General features: G+C 59.1%; 3 protein-coding genes across 8 annotated transcripts in view; 1 reads left to right on the forward strand and 2 right to left on the reverse strand.

Moving 5' to 3' along the window:
* RCCD1 (RCC1 domain containing 1) overlaps window positions 1–3,764 on the reverse strand; it is a 7,713-nt gene extending 3,949 nt beyond the window's left edge. For 2 of the 6 annotated variants that reach the window (XM_077774430.1, XM_077774425.1), the window contains exons 1-6: window positions 3,484–3,764; window positions 2,958–3,138; window positions 2,691–2,755; window positions 2,060–2,264; window positions 1,582–1,972; window positions 1,283–1,404 (exon numbers count right to left, since the gene is read on the reverse strand). In XM_077774430.1, the coding sequence (XP_077630556.1) occupies window positions 1,283–1,404; window positions 1,582–1,972; window positions 2,060–2,234 (688 nt within the window). In that variant the 5' untranslated portion in view covers window positions 2,235–2,264; window positions 2,691–2,755; window positions 2,958–3,138; window positions 3,484–3,764. Of the gene's footprint in view, window positions 1–1,282; window positions 1,405–1,581; window positions 1,973–2,059; window positions 2,498–2,690; window positions 2,756–2,957; window positions 3,139–3,483 lie in introns of those variants that run through there. The other 4 variants (XM_077774428.1, XM_077774426.1, XM_077774427.1 and 1 more) reach the window with 4 other exon arrangements.
* A 313-nt stretch (window positions 3,765–4,077) lies between these two features.
* Window positions 4,078–17,211, reverse strand: UNC45A (unc-45 myosin chaperone A). Its single transcript, XM_077774311.1, has 20 exons — window positions 17,147–17,211; window positions 16,780–16,941; window positions 16,515–16,551; window positions 16,041–16,216; window positions 14,284–14,376; window positions 13,652–13,819; window positions 12,272–12,440; window positions 11,831–12,001; window positions 10,529–10,700; window positions 9,623–9,923; window positions 8,768–8,862; window positions 8,405–8,546; window positions 7,924–8,064; window positions 7,598–7,725; window positions 7,380–7,446; window positions 6,865–6,978; window positions 6,528–6,643; window positions 5,334–5,451; window positions 5,072–5,227; window positions 4,078–4,930 (listed from the first exon to the last, which is right to left on the reverse strand). Exons 1-20 carry the CDS (start codon window positions 17,150–17,152, stop codon window positions 4,673–4,675), a joined length of 2,790 nt encoding a protein of 929 aa, XP_077630437.1. The 5' UTR covers window positions 17,153–17,211; the 3' UTR covers window positions 4,078–4,672.
* A 2,353-nt stretch (window positions 17,212–19,564) lies between these two features.
* Window positions 19,565–21,410, forward strand: HDDC3 (HD domain containing 3). Its single transcript, XM_077774324.1, has 4 exons — window positions 19,565–19,912; window positions 20,222–20,277; window positions 20,390–20,630; window positions 20,967–21,410. The coding sequence occupies exons 1-4, from the start codon at window positions 19,579–19,581 to the stop codon at window positions 21,095–21,097; spliced, it is 762 nt and encodes a 253-aa protein (XP_077630450.1). The 5' UTR covers window positions 19,565–19,578; the 3' UTR covers window positions 21,098–21,410.
* Window positions 21,411–22,836: the final 1,426 nt, after the last annotated feature.

Raw genomic sequence — 22,836 nt, forward strand, 5'->3', positions numbered from 1 at the left:
TCTAACCCCCCCCCCCCCTCCCCCCCCAACACTACAGTTTTTTGGCTGGAGCAACTGGCCCTCATGTAAAAATCCCCTAACAGCTGTAGCTCATTTTTATCAAGCCTTCCACCTGTGCCAGTGCTTTTAAGCACTTTTCAAGTACAATCACTTAATCCTCAGAACAGCCGTGCAGACGGTCACGTGACCACACCGCCGTTCTATTCATGACAAGACACGAGGCACGGACAAGTGCCCTGCCCAAGGTCACAAGGAGCAAAGTGATGACGTGAACCTAGAATCTAGGCTGAAGCACCTGTGCTCCAAACACTCTGAGAAACTGAAGGCTTCCAACTCCTTCCGACCTTAAGTGTTAGACCTCCCATCCGGCTGTTTCTAGTCTTCTCTTCCCTTCCCTCTGGCCCAGTAGTTTTCAAGTCTGGTTGCCAACCCAGGCCCATCACACGAGACTATGAGGGGCGGGGGTACATGCAGAAGTTGCTGTTAAAGCTGCCGCCGACCCGGGGGATGTAAGTGGCAGCCAGAGCCACAGATGCAGACCCTTGAACAGATCATCTGCTCCCCCCCCCTCGACAGCCCAGGGATCAGCGGCAGCTGGGGCCCCGCCAGGGCGGTGAACTTACAACCCAAAGTGAGGGTCCTCACTCTGGGCTCACCCTCGCCACCCTGTCCTCCCTGTGGGCATCTGAGCGTCCACTGTGGGTCACACGTCACGGCAGCCTTTCTTCTCCATTCTTCTTGGCTTGGCCGGCCCCTCAACCCTTCGTGCGCCTCTGCAACGTTTCAGTAAGGCAGCCCTGGCAGAGGGATGGGAGGCGGGGGACTCCGACAACAGAAGGTAGGCAACAGTACCAGTGCGAGAGGGTAATGGCCATGGCGGAGGGGCCGAGTTTTTAAAAAAGGTTTAATTTATTTTTGAGAGAGAGTGCCTGAGAATGCACTCCTGCGCCGGTGGGAGGGTGCGGGTAGAGGGAAGAGAGAGAGAATATCCCAAGCAGGCTCCACTCTGGCAGTGCAGAGCCAGACACTGGGCTCCATCTCACAAACCCTGAGATCATGACCTGAGCCGACATCAAGAGTCAGATGCTTAACCAACTGAGCCACCCAGGTGCCCTAGAGGGACTGAATTTGAGAGGCATGTAGGGGTCATGAATGACCGAGTGGATTAAGGTAGGATGAACTTGGAAGGAGGCCTGGCTAGGCTACCTACCAAAACCAGACAAGAAGGAAGGTTTGGAGCCCTGGAGCCCGGGTCTGTCTGGAGAGGCACCAGGTCACTTACCACTCACACACACAGAGTGCCAGCCCCCTGCTGCCACCTCAGCCATGGGGACGCCCTGCAATGCCTCCAGCAGCCTCGGCTCCAGCTCAGCCTCCAGAGTCCCGTGGCCCAGCTGTCCATGCCTGCGCAAGGGACACCCCAATCAGGGCTCCCGTTCCTTACCCTAGTCACACTCGACTCGCGCCCATATGGTCACCTCCCACTCGGAGCCACGTTTATCTGCCCCCGCCCGCCCGCGCAAAAAGCCCACAGGCCTCACCTGGCCACGCCCCCACTCACTTGGCCACGCCCCCACTCACCTGCCCTGGCCCCAGGAGAACACCTGGCCCGCCTCGTCCAGCAGCAGCGCGTGCTCGGTGCCCAGCTCCAGCCGGCGCGCGCGCAGCCCCGGGGCCAGAGGGCTGTAGAAGGGCGGCCGCGGACTCACGTAGGCCCGCGCGCCGGGCAGCAGGGGCAGGGCCCTGGCCTGGGGCTCCTCGCCCGGTGCGTCTTCCCCTTCGGCCTCCGGAGCCAAGGTGTGGACCCACAGGGGCTCCCCGCTCAGCGCCGAACCCGGTTCCCAGACCTGCAGCTCCGGCCCCGACCCGCGTCCTGCGCGCAGCACCACGAGGAGCGCCTCCGAGGCCCACGCGTCCCTGCAGCCGCCCGCCGCGCCGCCCGCGGAGCCCGACAGCTCCAGCCGGCCTCCACCTGCGGGGGTTAGAGGGGGCGCTGGGGAGCCGGCAGGCCACGCACCCCGGGCCCGGACCGGAAGGGGGCGGAGGGGGGGGCGCTCACGGGTCACGAAGGCGGTGTAGCTCCAGCTCGCGCTCACGCGGCAGACGTCGGCGCCCTCGCCCGGTGTCCGCAGCGGCTCGGGGCTGTGCACCTGCCGCCCGCGCCCCGAGCCCAGCGCCTGCCCGAAGCCGCAGAAACCGAAGCCGAACCAGGACCCCCGGCGCTCCTCGGCCATGCTCGGGCGGCGCCCTCTGCTGGCCGCCTGCTGCACGGGGTGGGCGGCGGGACAGGGTTAGGCATCCTACCACCAGATTTAGGAAGATCATTCTGGGCTGCCTAGAATGGGGGCGCTTTCCCGGTCCCCCCTTTAACTCCAGCAAGCTCGGCGTCCCCCAGAGTGGGCACCAGGTATTGAAGCGGCCTCTCCCTTAGACGCTGGGCCCACCTGAGCCCCTCCGGCTCCAAATTCCCAGTGTCAGACACGTTATCCTGTGTCACCTTGGGAAACAGAGCCCTCCCCCACCATTTGAGAGAGAAGACCCCCAGAGAAAGTAGCCTTTACACAACCACACACAGTGCTCTTCCCCCCGGCGCAAAGCGGAGCGCGTGGGAGACTGCGCTGTGCGGGTTACGACCCGCTCCAGGGTTCACACGTTTGCCTTGCAGGTGCCTGGGTCCTTGGCCAACTTACTTAAGCTCTCGACTCAGTTTCTTCAGTTTTACGAAGGCAGGGGATAGGAGAAGGTGCCGCCTGCCCTGTGTGGAACAGATGGAAAAGAGGGTTTAAGTACTGGCACACACCACGATAGGCTTAGAAGGGAAGTATTGGCTTCTTAAATCCAGTACTTAGAGATTTAAAAAAAAAGTCCAGGGGTACCGGTTTTCCAGGGACCTTTATAATCAATTTCAACTGGACCTCACCCAGTCATTTATTCGTCCTACAAGCATTTATCGATACCTTGGTCTGGGCCGATGAGAAAGACGGCTGTCTGTCCCCAAGGAGCTCACACATAAATGGGGAGACAAATACACAGTCCAGTAGTTACAAAAGCAACGTCGCTTTTTCCGTACAGCATGTTCGGCTTGGTCAGGATTTCACAGACGTTTTCAAGCGTCTGAAGTCAGCTCCTGGGTCCCTCCTGCAACCAAAGCTCCTTACCTGAACCTGGGCTCCCAGCCCCTTCCGTGTAGTCCCAACCCAAGGGGGCCTCTGACCTTGTCCCTAACCCTGTGCCCTCCACCCTCTCGGGCAGCTCCTTCCGCCCGGCGCTCTCGAGGGAGGAAAAGCGGGGGCGCAGCGCAGCCGCCCAGGCACCGCTTGCCAGTCCTGGAAGGACCCAGCTGACAGCCGCCGCGGAGGACAGGTTTGAGGAGCCGCGTCCCGGGCGAGGCGCCCATTGGCTGCCGCAGCCTCCCCCGGCCAATCGCCGGCGACAGCGGTGACGTCAGCGCTCGGGGCGCGGGGGCCGCTGGGCGGTGCTCACCTCGCTGCCCGCAGTCCGCACCGCGGCCTGTCCGGCCCAGAGCTCCGTGGAACCGGCCCCGGGGCTTGCGCTGGGCCGCTGCGCCCTCGGTGTGAATGGGTTAACCTCCGGTGGGCGCGGGCCCGAGGCAGAGGTCGGGTCGGACGGTCTCGCCCCGCGGGGGGCGACGGAGTTCGGGTCAGAATCCGAGTCGAAGGGCTGGCGAGGAGCGACTGCCGAGACGCGTGCTCCCTGTCATTCCCCTCGCCGGGACCGCAGCGGCTCATCCACACGCGCGCGCGCGCGCGGGGCCGATGCCCAACAGGAAGCAGCTGCGCTGGGCAGGCGCCTCGGCGAGCTTGGCCTCCCATTGGTCCGGGACCTGTCACTCACCTCTGCTAACCAATGATCTTCAATCTGGGCTCCCAGAACGGAAGCAGGCTTCTCGCGGACTCGCCGCCCCGGCAGGTGGGGGAGCTCTTGCTCTCGCCTGGTTCAGCCAGAGATCTCCCCCCCCACCCCCAGGGAAGAGCATGCCCTGAGGCGGCACCAACCCCAAATCCAGCGCATGGCCAGAGTGGAGGCCACTGGGAATTCTCAATACAAAGACAAAAATACTGAAGGGGCGGCATCTAGGAGTCCAAACCCATTTATTCCAAGAGACCGAACAGGTTTTTTTTTTTTTTTTGAGCTGCCTAGGTTTACCCCTTGACCCTCGGACAGAATTAAAAAGCAACTCGGCAGGCTCTCGGGTGGAGAATCCATTGGATTCCTTCTGTACCGTGGCTCTGCTGTGCACTCTACCAGGCCTGGCTCACAGCCAGCCCTCCCTGCCTAGGGACAGGGCACACATTTCAGTTCCATATACTTAAGAGGGTCGAGGCACTGCCGCTAGCAGGTCAGGAGATGCTCTCAGTTGGTGAGGCTGCGTGATGTGCCCTTTCCCAATGCCGGGAATCCACAGGCCGGGTCAGGGTATAACGTGCCCCCTCCCCAGCGGTCTACAGGACAGGAAAAGGGCCCTGCTGCGTGAGGCTGGAGGCAGTGCTGGCAGAGCAGGGCTGTGAATGAGTGTGGTCCCTGACTTAGCAGAGGACATCAAAGGGCAGCTACAGAGAAGCCAGCGTGCAGCACCCAGCCCCCAGCAGCCCCGGCTGTGTATGTCCTCACTCCTCTGCTGCAACAGGGGGCATGTGCATGCGGCGGCCCCTCACTCTCCGTCCTGGTTGGGTTTGATAAGCCCGTATTCCACCGCTTTTGCCAGGCAGGCTGCGGCGGCCCTGGTGACCGGGCCTTCCTTGCCCTTGGCCAGCACAGACAGGATCTCCAGCACTTCGCTCTCCATCAGGGTGCTGGCGATGTCTTTCGAGGCCTCCACCATGTTCAGTGCCACCACGGCCCCCCGGTGCTGCAGCTCCTGGCTGGGGCTTAGAAGCAAGGCCTGCAGGATCTCCAGCCAGTGTGTGGTCTGCGGGAAACAGGGCAGTGCCACCGCCGAGCAACAGGCTCAACCCCGGCAGCAGAACAGCTGCCCTGAGATCTGCCCCCTCCCCCCACCTGCCCGCAGGGAGCTCCTGGCCCAGCTTCCCTCCCCCACCGAGGCACTGACCACTTGGGGGATGCGGCCGCAGAGTGACGGCCGCATGGAGGTGAGCATGGCCAGGCCCCCAGCAGCTGCCCGCCGCAGCAGCTCGTCGTCCTCCCCGCTGTACAGCACCAGCAGCTTCAGCCGGTCGTTGCCCGTGGCTTCAAAAAGGTCCTGCACCTGCGGCCAGATGAGGAGAGGGGGCGGGGTCAGCTGGGGCAAAGCCAGCTGGGACACAGGTACTTCTGCATGCCTGCGCGTCGCGATCGGCCCGCCCCGCCCTCACCTCTTTGCTCATGGCCAAGTTACACATGCACTCCGTGGCTGCCCGGCGGATCATCTCGTGCTCCTCGAACATATAGCCCTCAATCATGGGCACAGCCTTCTCCTTCAGGATCTTCTGCCTGCAGGGCCAAGGGTGGAAAGGTCAGCATCCTCAGAGCCTCTGCGTCCACCTCCCTGACCCCAGCATCCGCACACAATCGAGCCCCAGGCCAAGGATTTCCCAGGCAGTATCCAGAGAGCCTCCTACACCGGGTATGAACAGCAATGCTTTGCAGCTTCTTAAGCAGGCCTGGAAGAGAGCATGGGACCGCAGAAAACGCTCTACAGTAGTAGGAGTTAGGAGACCGGCGGGGCTGGTGATGGTGACGCTCACAGCTAACATTTAAGCACCTACCCTGACCCAGAATTTGGAATGTCTTCCTTAAAGGTGCAGGTAGGATTGTTACTGTTTTGCATAAGAAGAGACCGAGGCCGAGTCATGGATAATGGGCCCAGTATCACAATCAGTAGTAACAGCTGACACATATTGACCGGGCACGGTCCTGGGAGCCAGGTTCTGCTTACTAAGTGCTTTTGCCTGCATTTTCTCATTTACTTCTCCTTGCTACTACCCCTATAGTACCTGTTGGTACTAGAACCATCTCATTTCACAAAAGGGAAACTGAGGCACAGAACAGCACTTGTTTGAGGCTGCATACTGGTAAGCAGTAAGGTCAAGATTTAAACCCGGGCACTTAGTCGGTTAAGCGTCCAACTTTCGCTCAGGTCATGATCTCGCGGTTCGTGGGTTCGAGCCCCGCGTCGGGCTCTGTGCTGACTGCCAGCTCAGAGCCTGGAGCCTGTTTCAGAGTCTGTGACTCCCTCTCTCTCTGACCCTCCCCTGCTCACGCTCTCTCTCTCTCTCTCTCCTAGAAATAAAAACAAAAAAACAAAAAAAACAAAAAAAAACCGTTTAAAAAAGATTTAAACCTGGGCAGTCTGACTCCAGAGCTTGCACCGTCGCTGCCCAATGCCTTGCCTGCTCGTGGGACGCTGTACTAGTCCAACCTGGCCTGCCTCCCCAGCTGTATAATACACAGAGGTCACTGCGAAGCTCAAATAAAGCAATGACCCAAGAGTGCTCTTCAGACTGTCAAGTGCAGTCCTGGGGGAGAATGCCCTCCCTGCCCAGGTCCCCCCTCCCGAGGGACCTTACCGGAGCCTCTCACTGATCCCCGCCAGGTTGGTCAGAGCCATGAGTGCCTCGAAGTTCTGCAAGCCTGAGCAGTTGAGGTGCAACAGGGAGACGAGGGGCCGGACCACTTCATAGATCTGTGATACATCCACCTGTCAGGGCTACTTGCCCCGCCCCCACCGCCCTGAAGGGGAGAGTCCACCCCGCCCAACCCCCCAAGAGAAGGCTGTCCTTCCCACCAGGGCTCAGCAAAGCTGCCACATCCTGTCAGTCCCAAGGACAAGCCACAACCCAGGTCAGAGGCCACCAGGACCCAGGGACAGGTGGAGAGGCCAGGGCTGGGCAGCAGGACACATACCCGCTCACCAGGAAAAGTCATCTCTGGGTTGGAGGTGATGGTGAGTTTGGCAAGAGCCTGGGCTGCCTTCGTCTGCCCCACATCAGTGCCTTCCAGGGCCAGCGGGAGCAGAGCCTGTGGGGACAAGCCCATGAGTGTCCGGGATGTGCCCTGATGGGTAAGGCCCTGACCTGACACAGTGCTCACCTCTCTCTACCCCCGGGCTTGACCACGTCTGCTCAGACCGTCTTCACTTCTCTCAGGCCTCCCCACCTAAGCTGCCCAAATACTTTGGGAAACACCTATTAAGGGCCAGCCATGGCTTATGCTGGGCCCCGGGCCATGCAGGTCAGTGACATGGGGGAGAGGAGAATTCAGGACCTGAATGGGCACAAACCCGCCTCATCGGCGTCACTCACTCAGCAGGAAGACGTTCCTGCCGGTCACTCGTAATGCCTTCCGGCCTCGTCTCTGGTGTAGTGGCCACTGAGTCATGTTTTCTAGACCATCAGGAAGGAGTCTGTAAGCCAGCTTACCTTGCCCCCTCCCTGAGCAACCACAGTGCCACGGTCTTCTACATCGTCCACCAAAGCCAGGAAGACCCTGAGGGGAGAGGGCGCAGGTGGGCGGGGGCCGGGGCTCTGGGCTCAGCGAAGGCAGGAAGCTACGCGGTGGCCCGCAGCCCCAGGGCCTGCTCCTCCGCAGTCACACGGAGGCCCCGGGCCCGCTCCTGGCTGCGCCAAGGTGGGCTCACCTGGAGAGCAGCTCTCGGCAGGAATTGGTCAGCACGGGGCTCTCGGTCTTGACCATGCACGTCATGGCCGACACCACGCCCGCGGCCAGAAGCTTCTTCACCCGGGCTCGCACGAAACCTGGTTTGTCCTGGGTGGCGAAGCAGCTTATCAGCAGAAGGGCCTCGGCTTGACAAGATAGGGAAAGCGGGACCGTCCTCACAGCACAAAGTGATGAACACGCGTACAAGGGGAAAGAAGCCCGCTCACACGGAAGGATGCTCTGGTTGCCCCAGGTCAACGGGTCCCAAAGGTTCAGAGGCCCCCAAAGCCTCTCAGGCTCCCTCACCTTGGGGTGCTGCTCAGGCACGTGCTGCTTGGCATACTTGGCCAGCTCCACCATCTTGGGGTCCGGCTCCTCGTAGTCGTAGCTGTTGGTGCAGTTCACCAGTGCCGAAGCCACCGCAAAGAGCACCGACCTCTCCTCGGACTGCGGGCAGCAGAGGGGCAGTCAGTCGGCCATCCCAGGGCAGAGGAGCAGGGGATAAATGCCACCCAGGCCCTGGACTCTACCCTCGGCAGGACCTCTCAGGCACCGGGATGAAGCTGGGAGCCTCCCGGGCCCAACCTGGCCCCAGACTTTGGGAGCTCAGGCACTTGACCTCCCGAACTCCTCCAAAGAGGCCATCCATCCTGACACTGTGGGAGCAGCCCAGCAGGCTATGGCCACAGAGGGGTCATGCGGGCTGCCGGCCCTCCCCCGCCCCGCCCCAGGGTAAGTTCTAATCCTAGACACGTTCCCAGGGGACTACAGGAGGCCACGGGGCTACCCTGCTGAGCTGGAACAGAGCCTTCAGGGCGGCCTCATCTTCCACAAACTCTTCCTTCACATCGGCATCGAAGGTGAGGTAGGCCAGGCCCTCCACTGCCCAGCGCCGGGTGCCTGCATCGATCTGGTCATTGCACAGCCACCTGGGGACATGCGGGGCAGCAGATGACCATCAGAAGGGGGTGGGGGAAGGGGCGTGCCAGGACCGAGGGGGGAAAGCCATGGGTTCTCGCAGTCCCCTCCACACATGTGGAGGGATCCAGGAGGGTCTGCCTGGAGGAGAGCAGGGTCACCAGGAGGCTCCGCCCTCCACCCCGACCTTTCTCTCGAAGTTGGGCAGCCATGGCAACACCAAATAACTCACTTGCGACACTGCTTAGCCAGTTTGAGAGTAGAGCCTTCGGCAAACTGCTTCATGCTGAAGTCCGTCCCTCCGGCCGAGCCGAGCTTACACAGCCCCTAGGGGAGATGGCGACAACCAGCAACTAGTCTCCCGGGATGGAGGCAGGGGCGGGCTCCCTGTACCCGGTTCTCTCCCTGACATGCTGCCGGGCCCTCTGGAGGCCACGCACACCCACCCCAGGCCACCACCTAGAGCACTGGCAGCAGACCGGCTGCTGGGCTGACCACTGGGGAGACTGGCGTGTTGTCCCTGCACAGTCCTGGGTCCCAGCCCCTCCATATCTACACTGGGACTTGCTCTGTTCCTTTCCGTGTCAGACAAAGAGCCCTTTACAGCTGGAGCTATGACACGTCTGGGGGAGAAGACAGGGGCCTCAGCCAAGGCAAGATCCTTCCAGGATGGGGAAATCCAGGACTGAGTGCCCCAAGGAAGACCGACTTTCCCAAGCTGTGTGGAGGCCAACCAGTGCCCAAGCCGCCAGCGCCTGGGGCCACCTGCACGCCTGGCCTTTCCACGCGGCCCCTCCGAGCGGCCTGGCCCGTAGTCCTCCCCCTCCCCCATCTCCCCCTGGAGCTTCTCCTACCACCTCTGGGGGGGCGGCACGTGCCGCCCTGCATTCTCAGGGGTCCCCTCGGGGTGAGGCTCATCTCCCTGACTGGACCATGAGCCCCATGGTAGAAGCAGTCAGGGCGCATGCCTCGGGCCTCGACAAGGCCCTGCACGTCCCATATTTTCACCAGCGTGTGCTGGAGCCACACCCCAAGATGCCGGCCACCCGGTACCCCTGTCCGCCCGGGCCAGGCCCGCGCGTCTCACCACCAGCGCCCGGATCCGGATGCTGTCCTTCTCACTGCGCTTGTACAGGTCCTTCAGCAGTGAGACGCCGTTGGCGGTGATGAAGGAGGCCCGCTTGGCCTTGCCGGCCGCGTGGATGAGGGCCTCCACCGCCACCAGCTGCTCTTCCTCCTGCTCGGAGGCGCACAGAGCGATCACGCTCTCCATGACGCCACTCAGCTCCAGGGCCCGGTTGCCGGCTTCGCACGGGCCCTGCAGGAGGCAGGACACCGTCTGGATGGCCCGCAGCTTCCCGGCCAGCCCTTGGCCCTCAAACCGGCTCCTGGGGGGCACAGGGTGACAGCTGTCACGCCGAGGCTGACAGAAAGGGACTCTCCTTCCCTCCCTCCCCATGCACTGGCCAGCCGTCTCCACTACTTGGGCAGGAACAGCAAAAGCCGCCGACGGGAAGGCGAGGACGGTCCCCTGGACGCTGGCTGCGCACTTTCTCTCTCTGGCTTTCCAGGCGTCCCCTGATCATACATCTGCCATCGGTTACCCCCGCTCACACCACTGTTTCCTCCTTTCCTGTGCTCGTGAAGATCTGACGTCGTTCTGCTTATTCCATGATTTGTCTGCAGCCCTTTCCCCGCCCCATCCGCTCCCTAAGGGCATGAGGACTGTCACGCTGCACTGCCGTGTGGGAACAGGTACACAGCAAGCGCTCAGTGAGCACAGGAGTGCCCGAGGACACTGCTGTGGCCGAGAACGGGTCACAGAAAGGACGTCCCCGGGGAGGCCACTGCGGGAAAAGAAGTGTCCCCATCCCCTGTGAGGCCTCCCCAAGGCTGCTCTCCTGGCTGAAAACCTTTCCCTGCTGTCCCTCCCCGAGGGGTCAGGACTCCTGTCGGAGCCCCTGGCAATGGGACGAGGGGCCAACTCCCTTACTTGATGTAGTTTTCGCAGAGTCGGTGGAAATTCTCCCTCTCAGCATCACACTTCAGGTCATCGAAAAGCTTGCTGAGGAGGACGGAGGCGCTCATGCGGCTGTTCGCCGTCACCGTGAGCTCCCCAGCGGGATCCTGCACAGAGCCCCCCACCTCCAGAATCTTCTTCAGGCCTGAAAAGACACACTACTTAGGCAGCAGAATCCTAGTTCCGAATCCTAGCGGCAAAGGGAGGAGTTTCCTGGGAGAGGCACAGAGAAGGGGACCTCGGACAGCATGGCCAGCTGACCCACCACCGCCTACAGAGGCGGCTCTGCGGTTGGGAAAAGGAACTCAGAAGCGAGGAGTACATGGGGGCGCCTGGGGGGCTCAGTCGGTTAAGCGTCCGACTTCGGCTCAGGTCATGACTTCACGGTCCGTGATTTCGAACCCCGCGTCGAGCTCTGTGCTGACAGCTCGGAGCCTGGAGCCTGGAGCCTGCTTCGGATTCTGTGTCTCCCTCTCTCTCTGGCCTCCCCAACTCGTGCTCCGTCTCCCTCTTTCCCTCTCTCTCTCTCAGAAATAAACATTAAAAAAAATTAAAAAATAAATAAAAATTAAAAAAAGTGAGGACTGCATGGTGGCCCTGCCCATGGGGCTAAATGCTCTGGGGGTTCTAAGGCTCTTGGTCTGTCAAACCGAAGGGGAAAATAACACCCATGCCTCACACCATGATCGGGACACTGAAGGATGAGCCCCCAATAAAGGTATTCATGCAGGAACTTTGCTAAACCTTCTTTCCTTACCTTTTAAGGGAAAAGAGAAGTACGAATTAGGTAGCGAATATATGCATGTGTAGGTACGCGTGTATGTATTTAAATACTCTTTCCAAGGACTCTCTCTGCCCAATGCAAGGCTCGAACTCATGACCCCGAGATCAAGAGTTGGCCTGTTCCACCGATTGAGACAGCCAGGCGCCCTGAGAAGTATGAATTTATATAGGGAACTTTTAAATATTTTTCTCTGCGTGTAGAAGTAATGTACGCTCACTGAAACTCCTTCAAACACAGAAAGCTGACCAAGCCTCCCCATTACCCTGTAGACAGGCCTGCATGATGTGTGTGCATGTGTGCATGTGCGCATGCTCACGGCTGAAGGGTCTCACTCTGGGCTCCCTAAGCCTACGATGCAGCCACAGGGTGCACTGCAGGGCAGACACGTGGCGGGGAACAGTCTCCACCGGGGATAGCTCGGCCCAGTCACGCACGCAAGATGGAACACGTACGCTGAGTATCCTTGCCCTTCTTTAAAACTGATCACCTACCTTGGTCAATGACCCAGAGGGTGAGGCTGTTGTTGGGGTCCTTAAGAGACTTCCGGGGCACTGTTTTAATCAGGAGGGTCAGAGCGTTGTCCCGGCCTTGACCAGAGACCCCCACCTCGGTCAGTAGCTCCAAGAGGTTACTGATGAGGACCTTCAGTTCCCGGGCAGGGTCTGGCAACGAGAAGACATCGGTGCTCTGCAGTGGCCCAGCCCTGCCCCACCCCTGAGCTTCCCCGGCAGGCCAGGAAGGCACGGGAAAGGGAGCCCCGCATCCTGGACTCTGGGCTCCGGCCTTCCCCGCAGGTACCCTGGCTGCCTAGAATCTAGAGTTTAATACTGTCCCCAAGCCGAAGTCTGGAACAACCCACAGCTGCAAAGAGCCGGCTTGTCTGGCTGAGCCCCCTTCGCCTCCACGACCATAACACCCACAGGACCGCTCACCTACAATGATGGCGCCTTCCTTGCCTCTGAAGCCTTTCTTGACGCCTTCCTTGAGGGCATCAAATATAACCTGCAGCAGGTGGCAGGCAGCCAGGGACACGGCCTGGTTTTCCACGCCCAGGATGGAGACCACCCGCCGAGTTCCCAGCACGCTCAGGGTGGCCACAGTCTGCGTGGGACAGAGGGGGACAGAGCCTCCAGTTGGTGAAGGGCAGCCACAGAGACCCCTAAGCGTGGGTCGTGAGTGTGGCCAGAGGGGGAGAAAAATCTGGGTGGAAGGACCAGCTCCACGTGGAATCAAAGTGGGCCTGAGGGTGCAATCAGAGGTAATGTCAGGATTACTCTGCTGGAAAGGCTGACTAAAGAGAGCATTCCAGAAGCGTCCACCGCTGCCTCTCCTCTCCTCAACTCCAGTCAAAGGGGAAAAGGAACATGAAGGCCCCGGGAGCAGCTGCTTTGGTTCACATTTGCCCAGCAAGGAGTCACGTAAGCCTGGACAAGCTCCGGGACTCCACGTCCAGGGACACCCGGGTCCCTTCCACTGCCAAACGTGAGGCTCTATCTCCAGTCTGGGCACGTGGACGTGCGTGGAATATCCAAGGCTGGATATTCACACTGGTTCAGGCAGGGAGGCAGGAGGAAATAGATGGAATTCACATGGTTTCACGACTCTTAAGTCCTGGGAGACCCAGAAATACCACCTCAGCTTGGCCCAAACATCTTTCACAGAATGTCCCACAGCTCTGTCCCTGATCTAGGAATCACAGGAGCCTCCGGAAGGAAGCAAGGCTCGGGTCCCTGTCCCCTGGGAACAGCCAGCTCAGGCCAGAGCAAGGGCACGGACTTCACCAGGGCAGGGATGTTCTTGCGGAACTGCCTGTGCTGGACGTGCCCCATCTATGCAGAGAATCCGTTCAGGGTCAAGCCTCGCCTATGTAGTCACTGTCTCGATGGTCCAGATGCTGTGGGTCGCGTCACCGACCACATCCTCTGCTCGAGGACGCCCCGCAGGGGAAACCGGTTTGATGGTCAGGGAAGGACAGGGACCCTTCTCCTCGTAACCAGCTTGCTCTCACTGTACGGATGGTGCAGGAGTCTGGGACCAGGCGTGTCCAAGCCGGCCGCAGGCAAGCCCAGCCCTAGCTTGTAAGCCTCCTAACGCAAGGGCTCGGGGTATCAGTGGGCTGCTTTTGCTCTTTACAGGCCCCAGTTCATCCCAAATCACGTGGGGCTTCTTTGAGACATTTTAATTTTTCCTCTCTTATTACAGGTCTCTTTGTACTCTGCTTTCGGTTCTTCTGGGAATACGGTGAAGGGTGGGCGGAAGGAGGGACAGACAGATTGACTGACGCAGTAACCCCGACCCTCTGCCCCACCTACCCGCGACTGGTGCTCTGAGCAAATGCCGACCAGCGTGCGCAGAGCCGCCAGCATGAGGTCGGCCTCGCCCGTGTCCAGCAGCTGTTGCAAGAGCTGCACCCCGTTGCTCCGGAAGATCTTCTCGGCCCCAGCATCCTCCCGGGCCAGCACCACCAGGTTCTGGGAAGCCTGTGTCAAAGCAAGCGCATCACGGTGTGGACACTACACGCAGCACAGGCCAGGGCCAGCAGAGACCCCGCGCTCTGGATCTCACTGCTTCCACTTAGCACCTCGGAGACCTTGGCCATAAACTGAACCACTCTGAACTTCAGTTTCCTCCTCTATAAGTAGAAGGAAGAGCTTGCTCCCAGGATTGATGGTTAAAGTAAACGGAGCCCCGAGTCCCTGGCAGAGCCTGCCTCCGTCACCTCTGTAGCCCTAGCACCTGGCAACTCAATGAACGTAGGTCTCCTCTCCGTGGCTCACACTCAGGCCCAGCCCCCGTAAGCTCTCACTGAGGCTCTGGGAGCTCGGCTGCCTGATCTGAGGGAGGCAGGAGTAGCTCTGGGCCGACATCAGCACCCAGGGAGGCCACTACAGAGGGGCAGCTCCGGTGCAAGGTCAGCCCCCACTCATTAGGTCCAGACCAGTACCTTCTGCTTTTTCTCGGTGCCTTTCTCTTGGGGGTCCAAGAGTATCTGAAACATCTGTTCCACTTTGGCGTCCGTCGAGGACATGTACCGCACCTACGACAAACCAACGAGGTGTGGAAGAAATCACTCTTTACGCCACGGATGTCACATTCCCTATCTGTTCCCCTTGGCTCCTTCCAGGGCCTGGCTCTGGTCTCCGGGAGGCACATCTAGGACACCTGGGCTGAGGGTGGGCACCAAGCCACCTCGGGCAGGAAGAGACTCGCCTGGCAGCTTCACCCAAACTTCCCGCGGCTGTTTTCCTCTCGAGCTGCTTCCTGCTGGGGCAGGACAGGTGGCGCCCATGCTGCAGGCAGTGCCATTCAGAAGGGCAGGCGTCTTGTTAGCCACGAGGCAACCCTCTCCCACAGGGGCCATCTATGTTGTGGCAGCGTCGGTGCTCTGCCCATGACCCTGAACTCAGCACTGACATCTGCTGCAAGGAGCCAGAAGATCATGAGGTAGTTGCTACTACTCCCTGTGGCTCCAGAATTCTCCTGACAACTTCTTCTTTGTTTGTTTGTTTGTTTTTTAACGTTTATCTGTTTTTTTTTTTAATTTTTTTTTAATGTTTTATTTATTTCTAGGAGACAGAGAGACAGCGTGAGCAGGGGAGGGTCAGAGAGAGAGAGGGAGTCACAGACTGAAACAGGCTCCAGGCTCTGAGCTGGCAGTCAGCACAGAGCCCGACGCGGGGCTCGAACCCACGAACCGCGAGATCATGACCTAAGCGAAAGTCGGACGCTTAACCGACTAAGCCACCCAGGCGCCCCAACGTTTATCTGTTCTTGAAAGAAAGAGTGAGCAGGGAAGGAGCAGAAAGGGAGAGGGAGACAGAGGATCTGAAGCGGGCTCTGTGCTGACAGCAAAGAGCCTGATGCGGGGTTCGAACCCCCAAACCGTGAGATCATGACCTGGGCTGAAGTAGGACGCTTAACCGACTGAGCCACCCAGGCGCCCCTCAATCAGATGCTCTGATTTCTGACAAGTTTTTCAAACCCAGGCACCTAGGTGGCTTAGTCGGTTAAGCATCCAGCTTCAGCCCAGGTCATGATCTCACGGTTTGGGGGTTCGAACCCCGCATCAGGCTCTTTGCTGTCAGCACAGAGCCCGCTTCAGATCCTCTGTCTCCCTCTCCCTTTCTGCTCCTTCCCTGCTCACTCTCTCAAAAATAATAAATAAAAAATAAAATAATCTAATTAAGATGATCCTAGCCCCTCTTGCTGGTGGTAAGGCAAAGCTCCAATTTTTCATTACTATAAACAACGCTGAAATAAACATACACACACCTGCTTGTGTAGATGGGCAAAGCTTTTCTAGGGGAGGCAGCAAGGAGTAAATATAGTGAATCACAGGATATGCTCATTTAAAATTTTAAGAGATATGCCAAAGGATGTACCAGTTTATACCAACGTCAGCAGTCATGAGCAAGCCCACCACTTAAGTGTCTGCCTCTGTAACTCTAGAAAAGGGTAAAAACTTTAAAAGTTTGCCAAATGAGTGCCTGGGTGGTTCAGCTGGTTAAGCATCTGACTTCAGCTCAGGTCATGATCTCAAGGTTTGGGAGTTTGAGCCCTGCGTCGGGTTCTGTGCTGACAGCTCAGAGCCTGGAGCCTGCTTCAGATTCTGGATCTTCCTCTCTCTCTGCCCCTCCTCTGCTCACTCAATCTCTCTCTCTCTCTCTCTCCCCGCACTTCCCTCCCCTGTGATTTACATACCTTCTCCTGAATCTGGCTGCCGATGTTCCTCAGGGCCTCCTGGAAAACTCTGTTCTTGGGCTCCAGGCTCACACATCTCTGCAGGTCAAGGACGGCCTGGTCAAGACGGCCCAGCTTCTCTAGGGCTTGGCTGCGCCGGTAAAGTGCTTTGACGTCCCCTCCATCCTTTTCGATGGCTGAGCACAAACGGGAGCTCTGTCAGCACCCATGAGGCCACCAATCTTCAGGCAAGAGCAGTAGGGAAAGATCTCGAGGGCCAGAGGAAGGTGGGGGGACAGATGTGGGACTCAGTAATCCAGCCTCAGAAAAGGTGAGGGTAGCTGCAGAGAAGGAGATGCCCGAGGAAGTGGGGAAGAAAGGAGGCAGGGGTGTTTCAGGACCAAAGGAGAAGGAGACGTGAACATGCAGAGGCCCCAGATCCCTGCCCACCAGGCGAAGCCCCAGGCCTCCACAACCCCGCCCACAGGCCCCTACCTCTGGATGCTTCGGTTTCAGCTTTGTCATAATCCTCCTGCAAGAAAAGGTTCAGGGGCTTGAGAGGCTGGGCATCTCCTTTTTCTGGCAGTAGCTGGGCAGCAGGGTAGTTCCCTAGAGCCACTCGATTCCCTACCACCCGGAGGCCCAAGATAGGCCACTGTGGGTGCCCTGGGTGGGTGAATGCCCAGCCGGGACCCAAGCAGCAGCGAGGCGGGTAAACCGGGCCGGGGCAGGGCAGAGGCTGAGCAGCGGGCTCCCTCACCAGCTTCAGGTGGCAGGCGGCCCGGTTTCGGTGCAGGATGGCCTGGTCCTGAGGCGTCGCGCCCAGACCCAGGGCCTGAGTGTAGGCCGTCAGGGCGCCCTCGTAATCCCCGCATTTGAACAACTCGTTGCCCTCCTTCCGCAGCTGCTCCACTGAGCTGGCCTGTGAAGGGAATGCGTGGAAACATCGGGGAGCTGGGAGGGAGGAGACCGCAGGTCAGGGGCAAGTCCAACGGAGGGTCAAGACTCAGGGAGAAGGAGGCTCGGGAATGGTCAGAACAGGTGGGAAGTAGTGATGGCGCGGGGGGGAGACGGGTACGAACCCCGGGGGCAACCTGCCGGGGCTCGGGGGTACCTGGACCACTCACAGTCATCCCGCGGCCGGCGTCCGAGGCGCGCGCAGGCGCAGTCTCTGGGGCGGGGGTGGGTGGGATCAGNCCCGCTCGGCCGCGGCAGAAGTGCACGAGGTCGGCGGTCATCAGGGCCACGAGCAGCAGGGTGTAGAGGCCCAGCGCTAGGAGCGGGCCTGGGCCCCTGTGGGAGAGGCGACAGGGTCAAGGAGATGGCCCCCGCCGCGCACTCGCTGCTGCCGTCTGTGGCTTACAGAGCCCCCTAAGAGTCCGGAGAAAGCTCGGGACACCCCTCTTCCCGGGTGAAGGTAGAATTCGTAACCAGAAATCCAGGGGGTTCGCAGGTGCCGTGAAACCATCCACGGACAGAGTCAGGATTGAAAACTCCGTCCATAACGGGTTTAATCCGCGGTCTACAAGATCCGCTTAGTCTTGACACCGGCCCCCACCCCGCCCCAGCCCCGCGATGCGCGCCATGGCTCCCTGATTCCCGTTTCCACAGCCCCCTTAACTTCCCTCCACAATCAGTCCCGCGATTTTCTGTTCGGAGTCGGCCCCTCCACTAGTCTGTACGAGCCTCCCGCTCCAGAATTTAAAAACAGAGCCCCGGATGCTGGAGCACCCTGTCGGGGTCCCAGGGGCTCCGGGGCTGGAGTTCTCACCTGAAGAGGGGTGCGGGCGGAAGGGCGGACAGGTTGACCCGGTACAAGGCCTCAAATTCCGCCCGGGTGCAGCAGGAGCCCCCTGCAGCCTGCAGGTGGCAGCAGTAAGCTTCCTCCGGGGTATCCGACAGCCGAGGACAGAAGAAACCAGGGTAGTGGCGACCCTCTGAGTCCCAGCTGGTCTGGCACAAGTGGGGGTGGTGGGCCAGTGCTGAAGGGAGGAGCATGGGGGCTGGAGACAGGCAAGGATGGGCTGCCCACACCCCACTTCGGCCCCTCTGGAGAGTGCAAAAGGATCATTCTCGAAAGGTCAGACCCCTTTCCTCCCCAGCAGCTCCCCAGAGCAGCCCATCCCGTGCTGAAATTCTAGGGGACCCGAAGAGGGGCGCGCGCAGAGGGGAGAGGAGAGCGCTGTACCTGAAAGAGAGGTTGGCTGAGCAGGCGTCACCCAGCTGGAGAGCAGCAGTAGCCCCGCGCTCAGGGCCGTCAGCAAAAGGCCCGGCCTCCTCTGAAAGCCCATGAGCCGTCACCTCCACCTCAGCCCTGGTCTTAGGGACCCCAGCATCTCTGTTTCTAAGCGGTGGCTTCAGACAGTAAGGAAATAAAAAGCCAAACTGTAAGGCCCCTGGGCACCATTGACGCAAACCTGAAGCTTCTCAGTCACCGACCCCTAGAGAGGGATGAAAGGGCCTGAGTGTCTATTTTCTGTTGGAAAACGTGAAGACTGTGTCCCCAAGCTGCCGAAGGGTTTCTGAGCTGAAGGCGGAAGCACCAGCAGCCTAGGGGGCAGAAGGAAGCGTGAGAGAGAAGCTGAGCCATGAGCCTGAGGAACAGACTAGCATTTCTCTCTACCCACTCTCACCTTCCAGGCTGTGCTGTGGAAGTTCTGGGAATTCGTATCGTTCCATTTGGCCCCAGGGACCGCAGTTACAGCTCTGGAGCTTTCCTCCCTAACTTCTGCATCATGACAACCACTAAGACAGGCTGAAAAACAAGGGCGAGGCCTTCCATTAACTTCTCCCTGGAGCCCCCGTCTCCCCCAGCTACCAGCCAACACACAAAAGCTCCCAGTCTCATCGGGGAACTTAGACTTCACAACTAGCCAGTCCCAGTGCACAGGAAAAGGTCTTCCGGGGTCTCCAGGTGCCTCTTACTCCTTGAACCTCATAGATACCATCTGCTGAGACAGGGAATTTCTCTAGGAGGTTGACAGCCACCAGCCAGCAGTGTTAAGTGTTATTCTAGAACCTGCTGAGGCCTGACAATGTCCTGCTCCCAGAACAGCAAGACAACAGTTATCACCTGAGGGGCCCACAGCAGGTGCCTGGGGACTGAAGCTGGAACACTTACTGCACAAGAAAGAAATGCAAAAATGTTGTCCCCACACCTGAGAACAAAGAAGTCAGTTCTTGCGGAAATGTCACTGCTGCCTGCAAGTCTATTGGGCAGGTTGCTAGCGTAGGCTCCAATTTCCAGAAGGTCAGGCCCAGCGCACGTCCATAGCAACCAGTCCCCCCCCCCCACCACCACGCAGGGGAAACCGTTTTTAGACCACTTTGAGAATTTTCCGATCATTGACCCATTGAAGATTGTCTTTTCATGGGAGGAGAGGATCCTCCTGGGAGAGGCTGTCTTTGACCCCAGAGGCTAGGTGAGTCGCCCTTCCTCCAAGGGACCATGGTCCCCTGTGTCTTCCAGCCCCGGGTCCCGCACGCTGTAAGGACTCTTATTTCTTCTTTGTTTTTCTTCCTCCTTCCCCGAGACTGTGGGCTCCCAGCGAGGCCGGCCATGTTCTTCCTGCACCACCAGGCGAGCGCCTGCACAGGGGCTGCGATGCTGAGGGCAGCTCCCATCACCCGTTGCCCTCTCCGCCAGGATCCCAGCGGCAGAGAACCCGTCTGGGCCCGAGCCCCCAGCCATTCGGCCTCCGCGGCGCCAGGGGGCGCTGTGAACGCTCCGTCCCGGGCTCCAGGGGCTCCCGGGACCGCAGTCGCCCGCCCCACCCCAGCGATGGGCTCCGAGGCCACGCAGCTACTGGAGGCTGCCGACTTCGCGGCTCGCAAGCACCGACTGCAGCGGCGGAAGGACCCCGACGGGACTCCCTACATCAACCACCCTATCGGTGGGCGCACCGCCTCGGGAGCACCCGCAACGGCGTCGAGGGGGTGGGGACCGGGAAGGGAAGGCGGAGGGCCTACACCCCCATTGAGCACCCTGCTCTGTACCCGGCTTTGTGCCAGGCACCTCTCGTGTTGAAGCCTCAAAACAACCCGGGGCCGTAGGCATGGCTGTTCCTCTGCACAGTCGACACCCAGAGTAAAGGACTTGCCCAAGGTCATCTGGCTAGTGAGAGGCCACCCCTGGCTCCACAAAATCCGCAACACGCAGCCTGGGACTCCCTCGGGTCTGATTTCCTGCTTTGCCCCGTCAGGTGTGGCTCGGATCCTGACCCATGAGGCGGGAGTCACTGACACTGCGGTGTTACAGGTAACTCTCCTCGTTCTCTACTAGGAGGCTGGGGTGGGGATCAGGGGCCCCATCAGCCGTGACGCCACGCCTCGGCTGGAGTCGCGGGGCTAAATGGAAGCCTGTCCCCCAGGCAGCGCTGCTCCACGACACAGTGGAGGACACAGACACCACTTTGGATGAGGTGGAGCTGCACTTTGGGGCACAAGTGCGGCGCCTGGTGGAGGAGGTTACGGATGACAAGACTCTGCCCAAGCTGGAGAGAAAGCGGCTGCAGGTGGAGCAAGCGCCCCACAGCAGTCCCGGGGCTAAACTGGTGAAGCTGGCAGACAAGCTGTACAATCTGAGGGACCTGAACCGTTGCACCCCAGTGGGTACGCTCCCCCACCTGCCCTGAGGGGAAGGGGAGGGATGCCCACCTACTCCAGGCACAGGTTGATCAGTCTCCCTGGAAAAAAGAGAGCCGGCGCTTTCTTGTTGATTTCCCAAGCTAATACGAGACCACTCTGATCTCCTTTCCCACAGTAGAAATAACAATAATCGGGCCGAGGGCAAGTGTTCTGGACAGATTCCACCAGGAACTCATCTCATGGCCCTGCGCCTTGCCCTCCAGGAAGTGGGCATAATCCAGTGCTGTCCTGGACAGCCATCAATTAAGAAAGCGTTAAAGCTCAAGTCCTGTGAGCAGTTTTCTGTCCATTCTCATGCAGGATGGTCTGAACATCGAGTCCAGGAATACTTCGAGTGGGCAGCGCAAGTGGTCAAGGGGCTTCAGGGAACAAACCGACAGCTGGAAGAGGCTCTAAAGCAGCTGTTTAAGGAGCGAGGGCTGACACTCTGAGCAGTGCTTGGAGGCCAACCCCAGCCTTCCCCGGGCCAGAAAGGAGTCAGCCTTTCAGTGCCTCTGGATCTCACTCCGATTTATTGAGCCCAGATCTCTCTCAATGTTTCCTGCCAACTAAGCTGAGCCCTGGATTGAGGAAATCAGATGCAGCTCACCCATCCCTAATGCAGTCACTGCCCCTTCTCCTTGGGTCTGGCTGCCGTTTTGCTTGGGCAAAACTCTCCCCGCCCCTGCTCCAAGGATTTGGGCTTATATAAACACTTGTTCATACGTCATTATGAAAAATAAAGCATTTTGGGCCAAGGTTTAAGTTCTTGCTGCTCCTTCCCCAGCCTCCTGAATGGAGCATTGGGATGCGGGAGACCTACCCTTCAGCATGGCAGGGTTCTGATTGTGTCACCCCCGGGGGAATGTTCCTCAGGTTGAATGTCTCAACCCCTCTGAGCCTAGTTTCCTTACCAGTGAGACAAGGTGTGTAATTATTAGGGTTAGAGTATGTGGTGTCTCAAATGGAGCCTGACACATACGTGCTCAAAAAATGGTAGCAGCCTTCCTCCTTAGGAAAATGGGATGGGGTGGCAGACGTTTTGGAAGGGAATGCCACCTGCTTCGTGGCTGCCCTTGCTGAGCCCTGGAGAGACCCCAGCAGCAACACTGCCCGGCCGGTAGGGGTCGGTAGCCCACCCCAGGTCTCAGCTCCGCCCCTTTGTCAGTGCCTTTGGTTGCTAAGTGACGTGGGCTTCCGGGCACCTCCGGAAGTGGTCTGGAGCGGCCCAGCCGAGGGAGCCCTGGGGTGGGCGGGGTTTAAGAGGGGGCGGGCCGCTTCGTGGCGTCGGGGGTCAGAGGTCGTGAAGGGTTTTTGGTCGCTGCTGAGGCTTATTAGCCCCTAGGGACGGGCACGCCTGGGAGATCAGGAAGTCGTTGTGAGGTCAAAGGCCATTCCGTGCTAGGTCACGACGGTTGTGTACCCAAAGAACACCCCATTGCAGTGTCTTGGGGGGGTGGATGGTGAAGGGCAACAAGTGACTTTAAAGGGAAAGGAGTTCATTGGGGCGCCTGGGTGGCTCAGTCGGTTGAGCTTCCCATTTGCACTCAGGTCAAGATCTCATGGAACTTCTGAGTTGGACAGCGCAGAGCCTGGAGCCTGCTTTGGAGTCTGTGCCTCCCTCTCTCTGCCTGCACTCTGTCTCTCAAAGATAAATATTTTTAAAAAATTTAAGTAAGCATTTTTAAAAAAATACATAGGTGGCACCTGGGTGGGTCAGTCAGTTAAGCGTGGGACTTGGGCTCAGGTCATGACCTCACACAGTCAGTGGGTTCAAGTCCGGCGAGTATACTCGTTTTTTAATAAAAACTATGCTTACTGAATGCAGGGGTAAATTGTCACAGGTGCTCACTGTTTCACAACACCTTTTCACATGTGTTACTTCACCTGTCCTTTGTAATAACCAGATGCAACAGTGAAGGGGAGGGACACTGTTCTCAAGACCATGATGCCCTCCTTTTGCCCCACTACTAGGCCTTTAAAAAAAATTTTTTTTTATTTTATTTACGTAGTCCCTACATACATCCATCATGGGGCTGGAACTCACCATGCGAAGATCAAGAGTCACAGGCCCTACTGACTGAGCCAGTCAGATGCCCCCTACTGGGCATTTTTAACCAGACCAGAGCGACCACACTGAGGTCAGCTCCACACTCCAGACATGGTAAAGATCAGGTCTGAAGTGGCTAGT

This window comes from Crocuta crocuta, unplaced genomic scaffold (assembly GCF_008692635.1).
Source record: "Crocuta crocuta isolate KB4526 unplaced genomic scaffold, BGI_CrCroc_1.0 scaffold7, whole genome shotgun sequence".
NCBI lineage: Eukaryota > Metazoa > Chordata > Mammalia > Carnivora > Hyaenidae > Crocuta > Crocuta crocuta.

What these genes read in the sequence shown, in the direction of transcription:
- UNC45A (XM_077774311.1), bottom strand. An exon ending in CCTCTGGGTCATTGACCAAG is followed by an intron (nt 10,701 to 11,830) that starts GTAGGTGATCAG and finishes GTGTCTTTTCAG; the next exon opens with GCCTGAAGAAGATTCTGGAG. An exon ending in TGACTTTTCCTGGTGAGCGG is followed by an intron (nt 6,644 to 6,864) that starts GTATGTGTCCTG and finishes GATGTATCACAG; the next exon opens with ATCTATGAAGTGGTCCGGCC.
- HDDC3 (XM_077774324.1), top strand. Translation starts at nt 19,579, where the DNA reads ATGTTCTTCCTGCACCACCAGGCGAGCGCCTGCACAGGGGCTGCGATG. An exon ending in CTACATCAACCACCCTATCG is followed by an intron (nt 19,913 to 20,221) that starts GTGGGCGCACCG and finishes TTGCCCCGTCAG; the next exon opens with GTGTGGCTCGGATCCTGACC. An exon ending in GAACCGTTGCACCCCAGTGG is followed by an intron (nt 20,631 to 20,966) that starts GTACGCTCCCCC and finishes ATTCTCATGCAG; the next exon opens with GATGGTCTGAACATCGAGTC.